The following is an 11479-nucleotide window of genomic DNA, read 5'->3' as shown; positions in this document are numbered from 1 at the left end:
AGAGTTTGCTCCCCGCTTAAGACCGAAGCATAAACCAAGCATATATTATTTTAAGATCGTGCACAGGTGTTTGATAGGTCGTTTGTTGAAGGTATGTATCTCTCATTTTCTCATGAAAGTCCCTAGAAATTTTGAAAATAATCCGTGAACTGTGTGTGGCCAATCAAATGGATGTGTGATTGGGACTGTGTTCACTCTGGCGCTGACAACGCTTTAAGTCATTTTTCTTGTTGCTTATTAAATATTAAATTGAACAAGCGTTGTGAGCGTCAAAGCGAACACAGTCTGTGATGTGGGTTGGGCAGAAAGTTACACGCGGCGGTATTGGCAGCATTGTTCTCGGAGGGAAGTCGAGTAGCGCGAAGTGAGCAACGGAACGCGGACGACGCGGTGTAAACGCGAAAGTGTTGATTGTGTGGTGTACGTTGTTTGTGGTGTACGTTGACGAATACCTCGTTCAGTGCATGTAACTGATTGTCGGCGCGAGTGAAACAGTCGGTTTGGCAACGCGTCCAGTGAGATAGCAGCTTCGCGTGCCTGTGATATGCCAATTATTATCACTTGCGGACCCGCGAATGGAGGTCCTGCGGTTCTAGAAACAACCGACGCCAAGCAGCGAGCAACGTATTCTCGACGCCGAGGCGTGATTACTGAAGGTACGCAACGTACACCGCCCGGTTGTTCATACCGGGTTCGCAAACTCGTAATTCGTGAAAACCCTTGGCGAGTAACGGAGGATGAAGGACAGGTGTTCCCGTTCTTATGACAAACGGCATCGTCGTTTTCTCGAAACCGCGCCAATTAGATGACGGCTCTTTCCCGCCATTTTTTTCAAAGTTCCTTGCAACGTGGATGCCTCCACCTGCGGTAATAGTTTCCATCGCTGACAGAAGGAAAAAAACACTTCTCCGACGCCCAGACATCTGCCTCTAAATCGGATCTCAAATTAAAGCATAGTTATAACGAATTCGGTTACTTGCATTACACTAGGTATTGGTCTGTTTCCTGTTTTTGCACTAGACTGTTCTAGAACTCTTTCGCTTTAGACAAATATCAAACTTATATCTATCTTACATAAGATAGATATACGTTTGATATTTGTCTAAAGCGAGAAAGAGAGTTTTAGTGTAAGGCTGGAATCAGACTACGCATTAAAGATTGAAGATTGAAATTTGACGGATGAAGACAAAGGAATTTTAGCTCCTATTGTTTAGATTGGTCGAATTTCAATCTTTCAATCTTTAATCTCAATTTTCAATTTGTAGTCTGATTTCAACTTAATGCAAATTAAGTTCCAAAAGTGTTCAACCACAGAAAACAGACCTTAGATTAGTACATACTAAAAACTGCTGTACATAAAATTAACAGTTGAAATTAATTGTAAAGACATAAATATTTTAAATAATTAATCCTAGCTGTACACACTCGGGTTCCCAGCGCAACTTTCGAAATCAAGATTTTTTTTACGTTTCTAAATTTTTCTTTTTCTTTGAACCTATATATCTCGGAGTTCCTTAATTCTATTGACTTTTGCACATTATGGGCTTATTCCTTAATCAATTCTCCATCGATTGAAAAAAAATTAATTGAAATATATCCATTTCAACAAAAGTTATAGTAACAAATATATAGATGGGGTCCCAGGGACCCCATGGGTATATCTAGGATGCAAAAAACAAGTGTGTACAGCTAGAGTTAAATATCTAATAGTGATATTATTATGTTATTTAACAGAACATACATGTATTAGGAATGTGATTTAGTTTTGAGGGTTTTTTCTCAAAAACTGATTTATTTAAATAAGTTATTAATCACAAGTTAATTAAATCACCTTTAATAACTGTTGTACGATCAACATTTAATTCTTTGACAAATTCTGATGTGGTTTGTGCTGGATTTTCATTCAATAATGCTTGCAAATCTGCATTTCCCAGCTTTTGTTGTTAACATTGAAATCATTTTTTAATTGATAGAACAATTCACACTTAATTGATGGAGCAACATTATTATAAGTTTCTATCAGAATTCTATGACCTTCAGCCGCCACTTTCTTCTGATTAAAAAACAAAATCAATGCATTACAATTCGTATAAGGGCTAAATGAGTCAAGCACATTGTCTGTGCAATAAAATATATATTGTTACAATTATAAAACGTTTCGGTTCTCAACGGAACCATCTTCAGTGAATATAACACTTACATTTCATATGTTCTTACAATATTTCGTCTGTTATGTATCATAGTACATAAAACTTCAAGCCAGAACGCATTAGAAATGTGATTGCTTCTAAATTGAATGAACATTCTATCGCAATTCTGATGGTATTGATTATAAGGATATGGAATATACAGGAATTAAAACAATGGAAAAGATTAAAACTTTTAATTTTTTACCTTTAAATTTTTTTAGAATTGCCAGCCCGACAAGACGAACGTTTACATGTCGACAGACTGTTTGAAAAATTCAGAATGACACAAAGACAATGGAAAAAACAAGACAAGATAGGACAACAAATATAAAGAGGGGGTGAACCAATCATGACGGAGGAACACAATACTGTCACTTATTGGATAATCTATAATAGGAATACATGCTTCTGAAAGAAATTCCGTTGAGAACCGAAACGTTTGGAAGACTTTTACAATTGTAATAATATATACTTTATTGCACAGACAACGTGATCATTTAGCCCTTATACGAATTGTATTGAATTGAATAGTTCGCTGAGCCTTTACAGTTTTTAATTTTAAAAGCAACGCATGTCGAAAATGCTCTTTAGGAAGCTCCATTTTTAAAATTGTATAAACATGATGTTTACTGCATCTATTGTTATTAAATGACTAAATATCATATAATGAAGTAATATTAAAGCATTAAGAAATAATAGCTGTAATTGAAATGTCTTCGATAACATTGATAATGCCATTTTTTGTAAAACTCTCAAAACTAAATCACACTCCTAATATTATTTCACTGTTAAAGTTGATTAAATTATGTCATTGCATGTAGATATTTTACAAGTATATGAAGTAGCCTTTAATGTGCACTAATCCAGTGTAGTTTGAGTGATCGAATTCACTGTTAGATAAAGTGGCACACGATGCTTGTTTTCTTGCTGGATTAAATTCTTGCCACTATTGGCTGTGGTGCTGACAATGTCAGCAGTGGCAAGAATTTAATCCAGCAAGAAAACAAGCATCATGTGCCACTTGCTTTAGTCCTGTTCTTTTTTAAATTAAAAAGAATTTCTTACATATGGTTTATCTTATTTCCTCATTTTCTTTCCATGTTGAAGAAAAGGAAGACAAAAGAGATGAATCATGAGAGTTTAGCTGAAAAGAACAGACTTATAGAGTCTAACAGTTTAATTTAATTCCACCTGAGAATGGTTTCACAAAAGCAGAGTTTTTTACAATATGATTCAGTTGCCATTTATTTAAGTCACAGCGCGCTTGTTTATATAAACAATAAGGATAAAATATTTGAGTGCCAAAATAAATACAACTTTTGTATTCTAGTTTCTCATAGTAGAAGTTGGCTTCTATATACTCGTAGATCTTTATATGTGTAATATTTATTTCGTTGATTCATAGATATCTAAAAGTACATCATACCAAAATGAGTACAGCCGTGGCAAATGGAGCCGGCAATAGTAAGTCGGTTACCAAGCAAAAAACCATTGAAGGCATCTATCAAAAGAAGTCACAATTGGAACATATCCTGCTACGTCCCGATACCTACATTGGATCTGTGGAGACAATAACAGAAATGATGTGGGTCTTTGACAAGGAGAAAGAAATGATGGTGCAGAAGGATATAAGATATGTTCCTGGATTGTATAAAATTTTTGATGAAATCTTGGTAAATGCTGCCGACAACAAACAACGCGATCCTAAGATGGATATGATCAAGATTGATATCGACTCGTGAGTCATCTTAAGAAGCACATTTCTCAAAAAATTAACATAAATTGTCAATTAAATAGCATATGGTCAATTAAATACTGTGTTATTAGGGAGAACAACACTATTTCTGTATGGAACAACGGCAAAGGCATTCCCGTAGTAATACACAAAGAAGAGAACATGTATGTCCCTACCATGATATTTGGTCATCTTCTGACATCGTCAAATTATGATGATGAAGAAGAGAAAGTAACCGGTGGCAGAAATGGTTATGGTGCCAAGTTGTGTAATATTTTTAGTCATCGTTTTACTGTTGAGACCGCGACAAAGGAATATAAGAAATGCTTAAAACAAGTGAGTACAAAATACATTGATATCTTAATCTTTAATTCTATCGGTACGTTATAATATTCTCACCTTTTACAGACATGGGGTGATAATATGGGAAAAGCTAGCGAGCCTAGAATTAAAGAATATTTCGGAGAAGATTTCACCAAAGTTACATTTTCACCGGATTTGTCAAAGTTTAAGATGCAATCTCTCGATGATGATATCGTATCTTTAATGTCTCGAAGAGCATATGATGTAGCTGCCTCTACGAAGGGCGTTAAGGTTTTTCTGAATGGAAGCCGTGTACCAGTAAAGAATTTTAAGGATTATGTCGATTTTTATATCAAAGGAAAAGAAGACGATATCGGTAATCCGTTGAAAATTGTGTATGAAAATTGTAATCCACGTTGGGAAGTGGCTCTCACTTTGTCTGATAAAGGATATCAGCAAATGTCCTTTGTAAATAGTATCGCAACAACAAAGGTAAAATAAATAGTTGTAATTTCCTATGACGTATAAAATTGCCCTAAATATTTAAATTTGCCAAATATCGATAGGGTGGCAGGCACGTCGATCATGTGACGGAATTAATAGTCAAACAATTGATCGAAACGTTAAAGAAGAAGAATAAAGCTGGTGTTGCCATTAAGCCGTTTCAAATTAAAAATCACATGTGGATCTTCGTTAACTGTCTCATTAACAATCCTACCTTTGATTCGCAAACCAAGGAGAATATGACTTTGCAGCCGAAAAGTTTTGGGTCTAAATGCGTACTATCTGATAAATTTATCACTTCGGTAAGTGCAAATATTTTTATCGAAGTTTATTTGTCTGTACATGTTTGACCATTCTTTTCAATGTGATTGCAGATCGCGAAAATTGGTGTTGTGGAAGCGGTATTAACTTGGGCGAAGTTTAAAGCTGACAGTCAGCTTGAAAAATTGGGTCCTAAATCAAAACAAAGGAAACTTCATGGTATACCCAAATTAGAAGATGCTAATGATGCAGGAACTGCAAAATCACTGGAATGCACGCTCATCTTGACTGAGGGAGACTCAGCCAAAACAATGGCTGTATCCGGTATCGCTTCTATAGGCAGAGATAAATATGGCATATTTCCGTTAAGAGGTGAATTTGTTTTACTAATAAAATGAAGAGATTTTAGTGTCATAGTAATACTAATCAATATTTTATCATAGGTAAAATGTTAAACGTACGGGAGGCTACCCATAAACAGATCTTAGAAAATGCTGAAATTAACAATTTGATAAAAATCCTTGGTCTTCAATATAAGAAAAAATATGAAACTCGGGAAGATATGAAGACATTGCGCTATGGAAAGATGATGATCATGACTGATCAAGATCAGGTAAAATTTTTCACACAGATATTATATATATATTTTTTTTTTTTTGCCAAATATTTACGATTAAATTTGGTTTTTTTTTAGGATGGTTCACATATCAAAGGTCTATTGATCAATTTTATTCACCACAACTGGCCATCGTTATTGAAGCTAAACTTCATTGAAGAATTTATTACGCCTATCGTGAAAGCCACTAAAGGCAGTCAAGTTAAATCTTTCTTTTCTCTGCCAGAATTCGAGCAGTGGAAGAAGGAAACAGAAAACTTTCACACGTATAAGATCAAATACTACAAAGGTGTTTACTCAGAAATCTATTTCCTCTCACTTTATTAATTATTTGTTAGTTATAATACTTACGCATAGGGTTAATGTAACAAAAGATTCTTTTTTCGAATTTATATAGGTTTGGGTACTTCAACCGCCAAAGAGGCGAAAGAGTACTTCGAAAATATGAACAGACACAGAATACGCTTCCGATACGACGGCGAACAAGATGATCAAAATATCATCATGGCGTTCAGCAAAAAATGCGTTGATCAACGTAAAGACTGGCTGATGAATCACATGAATGAAACAAAAAGGCGAAAGGAGATTGGTCTCGGCGAGCGTTATCTCTATGAGAAGGAGACGCGCGATGTCTCTTTCTCGGACTTTGTTAACGTCGAACTGGTACTGTACAGCAATTATGATAATGTGAGATCCATTCCAAACATGATGGACGGCTTTAAGCCGGGCCAGAGAAAAGTATTGTTTACTTGTTTGAAACGCAATGACAAACGCGAAGTGAAAGTCGCGCAATTGGCGGGATCTGTTGCCGAACATTCTGCTTATCATCACGGTGAAACATCCCTGATGGCGACCATAGTTAATCTCGCGCAGAATTTCGTGGGTAGCAACAACATTAATCTGTTACAGCCCATCGGTCAATTCGGTACAAGACTTGCTGGTGGAAAGGATTCCGCCAGTCCGAGATACATTTTCACGATGCTCAGGTACTTGCCATTATTATATAAATATAGATACTTACTAGAAAAAGAAATTACATACATATATTTCTGCATACTTGTCTCCTTTTTTTTTCCTATAGTCCTTTGGCAAGGTATATATTCCATAAACATGATGATGCTCTGCTAAAATACGAATACGACGATAATCAAAGGATCGAACCTGTTTACTATATACCTGTGATTCCTATGGTATTAGTAAATGGTGCCGATGGCATCGGTACTGGATGGATGACAAAAATACCAAACTACAATCCTCGAGAGATAATCGAGAATATACAAAGGATGATGGACGGCGCGGATCCAAAACCAATGGTATTAAAAAATATCTAGAAAATTAAATTTATAATTTAAATGTACTTTATATTTAACGATTATAAAAAGATTCTAAATATAAAAATATCGAGATATATTTTCATCTTGAATTTCGTCATATATTTTTGTTTAGATACCGTATTACAAAAATTTCAAAGGTGTCGTGGAGAGCTGTGGGGATTTCCGTTACGTTATAAGCGGAGAGATATCAGTGATCGGACCTGATAAGGTAGAAATCACTGAACTTCCTATTGGCACGTGGACACAAGCTTACAAGGAAACTGTGTTAGAACCCATGTTACATGGAACTGAAAAAACGCCGGCTATCATTACGTACGTATTATAATTGACTAATGATAAGATTGGTGTGAATTTTGTATTAATTTCAAGAATATTGATTGTATCATAGGGATTATAAAGAGTATAATACAGATACAGCAGTACATTTTATAGTAATGATGAATCGTGACAAATTAGTGGAGCTAGAAAGAGATGGTCTTCATAAAATATTTAAATTACAAACAACGATGACCATAACATCAATGGTAAGATATCAGAAATACTCATGTAATATTAATCGGAAATAAAATGGAAATTTGTTTTCAACGATATTTTTTGTGCAGTGTGCATTTGACGAAAATCAGTGCTTGAATAAATATGACAGCGTAATACAGATATTAAAAGGATTTTATAAAGCACGAATGGAAACTTATCACAAGAGGAAAGATTATCTGGAAGGAATTTTACAAGCGGAAGCGGCGAAGCTGTCGAATCAAGCACGCTTCATCCTCGAAAAATGTGATAACACTCTAGTGATAGAAAACAAGAAAAAGAAGGACATGATAGCAGAATTAGTCAGACGTAATTACGAATCGGATCCGGTGGTATCTTGGAAACTATCGCAAAATAGGGAGCAAGTATTGGTAAGTAAATTTTTGCTTGGAAATTCTCTGTAAATACAAAAGAATCTTATTTATTGGAATTTATTTATTCTGCTACACAAGGAGGATCATGTAAGTTAATATAGAAAAAAACAGTATGTAAAATTGCTAATGCAGACATTAAAACATAAAGGTCTTTTGGCAAACAACCATTTTCCATAAATAAATATTCTAGCAAAAACTCTTTGCTATCTAACAAAAATAAGTAGAGAATTTTTAGTTAAATATAGAACTTCGGATTATAGTTGCTTTGTGAAAAGCTTTTCCCCATCGTTTCCGTAAATATATATAGCATTAACAATAATTCTCATTGTACAAATAAATAGGAAGAAGTTGTAGAAAACGATGAAGAATCCACTCCAACCACGAGCGCAATGGAGAAGGAAAATTTCGATTACCTTCTCGGAATGACAATGTGGTCTCTGACGAGAGAAAAGAAGGAAGATTTATTGCGTCAACGAGACGAGAAGATAGCGGAGCTGAAGAGATTGCAAGCTCGCACGCCGATTGATTTATGGAAAGAGGATCTGGACAATTTGTTAACTGAATTAAATAAGGCAAAAAAAGGTTTTGTTTTCACGAAAAAAAATTTACTTCATTTATTTCTGATTGTTTTACGATTTTTATATAGGTCGAAGACAAGGAGCAGAAGGAACAGATGAAATCGAAACAAACTGTCAAAAAACCACCCTCGAAATTCTATTCTAAAATGGAAGACACTCGCCGGATAGTTCCTGTTATTGACGTTGAACTGAAGAAAAAGATTGAAAAAGCCGACATCGTATCGAAGGATAAAAAAGAAGGCATAAAAAAATCAAGAGTAAGTTTTATCTAATTTATTAGGTAGGAGAAAAAGTTCTGCGGTACTTTGTTAGCTCAAAATTATATATATAATATCTTTGTTAAAAATGATCAAAATTTAAATTTAAAAAAAGGGTTTAAAAGTTTGAAATCTCTACTTTCGAATGGTTACTATATTTTTTTAATTTATGTAAGTTTTATAATTTTTATATATAGAAAACTATGAGCTGAAGAAAAAGGAAATTTTTCTTCTCATTTTTTGGGTCACATGCCAAAAAATTTGCGAAAATTTTCGACTATCTATATCGTGAAAGTTTGGAATTTTCCTTACAAAATCGTTTTTCAAAAATGTTTCTACAATTTTTTGTTCTTGAGTTATTCGCAAGTTAAATAAAAAAGAGCATTCTGACTTTGATAACTCCGTTAAAAATTATTGTATTGCAATTAAAAAAATAAATTTTTAAAGCTGAAACGTTGCTCTATCGAATAATATCATGCTAATTTTTTTAAATGTAAAATATATAGAAATTTGAATTAAATTATGTGATATTACTATCCTTATAACCATTGTGTAATGCTGTTGTTTGTGAAAAAAACTGTAATATCATATTTTTAGCTGTATGTAAAAATGTACATATATTCTATTTTTAAAAAAATTTACAATTACATCACTCGATAGAACAACGTTTCTTTAAGAATCTGTTTTAGTAATTACGATACGATGATTTTTAAATTAGTGCAATCAAAGTGCGGAGTTATGAGCAATCAAAATCAGAATGCTCTCTTATTTAATCCGCGTGTAACTTAATAATAAAAAGTCGTAGAAACATTTTTTTTTAAACTTTTAGGAAAAACTTTAAGCTTTCAGATAGTCAGTAGAAAATTTCGCAACAAATACATTCTGTATATAATTTTATAATAAAATTAGTAACAAAGTATATAAGTTTATAACAAAGTTCCGCAGAACTTTTTCTCCGATCCAATATATCCAGGGTGTTCCCGGGTTAAATCGCCAAACTTAAAACACAATATAACCAGTAGAGACACTCGCGAAAAGATGCAGGTCCGCGCAGATATGGTTGCTTTTGTTTTGGGTCGGATTCAATGAAATGCAAGACGACAGTAGCGTACATATATATGTACACAGAGAAGAAGACAGTTTGTGGGAGCTGTTTTAAATATTTATTAAAAAATAGATATAAATAAAGAAAAGTTATATTAATACGTGTATTAATCAATGCGGTAATAATAAAAATATATAATGCACTTTTTTCGTTATCTTAAAGATATCGAAAGATAAGTTACCTAATAAAAATGTTTCATTTATAATTACTATTTAGTTTAAATAAGTTTAATACTTGTTCTTAGTTTTTGTTATTTTCGAATTAATTTTGTTTATTATCTTAAGTTTTTGTAAAATTTTTCAAATTATGACTACATTATTATGGGGCATTACATTCTCTATTCGGTTTTGGATTTTTTAAATGTTAATGTGGCGGATGCTCACGTGACTCTCGACATGGAGATCAAAGGTACCGACACGAAGTGTACCTACTGTTTATACTGTGCTTAAAATATGAATTCAATTCATATGACCTCAAAACAAACAAAAATTCTTCTCTGGACATATGCTCGCAAACACTTCGTTCAAGAGATATTTACTTCTTAAGTTATATACAGAACTGTAGGAATGAATAATTGAAAGATCTCTTGTTTTTATTTTGAAGCTCGAAGGCCAGGCTTTTGTTCGCAAAACTCGTAGTTGTAGCTCGTAGTTTGTAACTATTAATTTGTTGAATGCTTTTGTAGAATAAACTTATAATCATGCCTCGTATTCTAATAGTGAATATGCCGATATTTATATGGGTTTTTTGACGGAAATGCTAACGCTGCTCGCCGTGAATACACTGCGATTTCCAAACAGAAGATTGCCGGATAAATCAATATTCTCTTTCACGACATTTCAACGACCGAAGGAAATTGATTAAGAGAATTAATTAAAATCATTTAATATGATTCCCTGGGCTGATGCAGTTTTTGCACCACTGCAAAATGAAAAAAGAACAGCCATATATTGTAGTATTTCGATCAAAATCCATCAATAAGTACTCGGAGATCTTGTTTTACGTTAGGAATAGCGTTGGAGGTACAGACTTCTATATATACTACTTGACTGCCAACTTGTTTGAAAAAGTGGCCCCTAACTTTGATGTAATATTATATGCATGAGCTCCGCGTGACGTATATCTGCGCATGCGCACACATCAGCACACTATTTTGACAGATTAACCTAGGTCTGTTTCCTGTGGCTGAACTAGTGTACACTTTTGGAACTTAAAATGAGATAGGTGTATACATTTGATATTTATTGAAAGCGAGAAAGAGAGTTCTAGTGCAGTCTAGTACAGGAACAGAAAACAGACCACTAATTTAACAGTATTAAAACTACCAAATATTTATTTTCATAATCCAGCTATTATAAATTATTCTAATTTATATAAAATTGAATACGATCGCATTTTTTATACACGTTTACTAATATTCAATTGTCTTTCCAATATCTTTACCTTTTTACTTGAACTTTTTCTCTTTCAAAAGAAACAAAATTTTTCGCTATGAGATCATACCACTTTCATAATGTTATATCTTTGGGCTGAACAGTTGATGCAAAACACAACCATACTACATTCCTTTGAGTTTATTCGTGACGCATGCGCAGAACTACCATACAATTTTGGGGTCCATTTTACATAAGCTTGTGCTAAGGAATTAACAGTCTAGTAGTATATAGAGAGGTCTGTGGTTGGAGGTCATTA

General features: G+C 33.7%; 2 protein-coding genes across 4 annotated transcripts in view; one reads left to right on the top strand and one right to left on the bottom strand.

The window, feature by feature from the left end:
* Positions 1-364: 364 nt before the first annotated feature.
* LOC108746872 (DNA topoisomerase 2) overlaps positions 365-11479 on the top strand; it is a 14569-nt gene continuing 3454 nt past the window's right edge. Inside the window, exons 1-16 of one of the 3 annotated variants that reach the window (XM_018483917.1) lie at positions 365-656; positions 3595-3927; positions 4017-4260; positions 4333-4719; positions 4794-5033; positions 5106-5364; positions 5436-5605; positions 5687-5897; positions 6006-6594; positions 6690-6921; positions 7055-7254; positions 7331-7466; positions 7545-7844; positions 7926-7934; positions 8189-8419; positions 8494-8682. In XM_018483917.1, coding sequence (XP_018339419.1) covers positions 3620-3927; positions 4017-4260; positions 4333-4719; positions 4794-5033; positions 5106-5364; positions 5436-5605; positions 5687-5897; positions 6006-6594; positions 6690-6921; positions 7055-7254; positions 7331-7466; positions 7545-7844; positions 7926-7934; positions 8189-8419; positions 8494-8682 — 3705 coding nt within the window. In that variant the 5' untranslated portion in view covers positions 365-656; positions 3595-3619. Of the gene's footprint in view, positions 657-3594; positions 3928-4016; positions 4261-4332; positions 4720-4793; positions 5034-5105; positions 5365-5435; positions 5606-5686; positions 5898-6005; positions 6595-6689; positions 6922-7054; positions 7255-7330; positions 7467-7544; positions 7845-7925; positions 7935-8188; positions 8420-8493; positions 8683-11479 lie in introns of those variants that run through there. The other 2 variants (XM_018483918.1, XM_018483919.1) reach the window with 2 other exon arrangements.
* LOC108746873 (serine/threonine-protein kinase tousled-like 2) overlaps positions 11233-11479 on the bottom strand; it is a 66687-nt gene continuing 66440 nt past the window's right edge. Inside the window, exon 17 of the transcript XR_001939199.1 lies at positions 11233-11243. The gene's annotated coding sequence lies outside the window, so the exon portion shown is untranslated. The remainder of the gene's footprint in view (positions 11244-11479) is intronic.

This window comes from Trachymyrmex septentrionalis, unplaced genomic scaffold (genome assembly GCF_001594115.1).
Source record: "Trachymyrmex septentrionalis isolate Tsep2-gDNA-1 unplaced genomic scaffold, Tsep1.0 scaffold19, whole genome shotgun sequence".
NCBI lineage: Eukaryota > Metazoa > Arthropoda > Insecta > Hymenoptera > Formicidae > Trachymyrmex > Trachymyrmex septentrionalis.
This window is presented reverse-complemented; position numbering and strand designations above follow the sequence as displayed.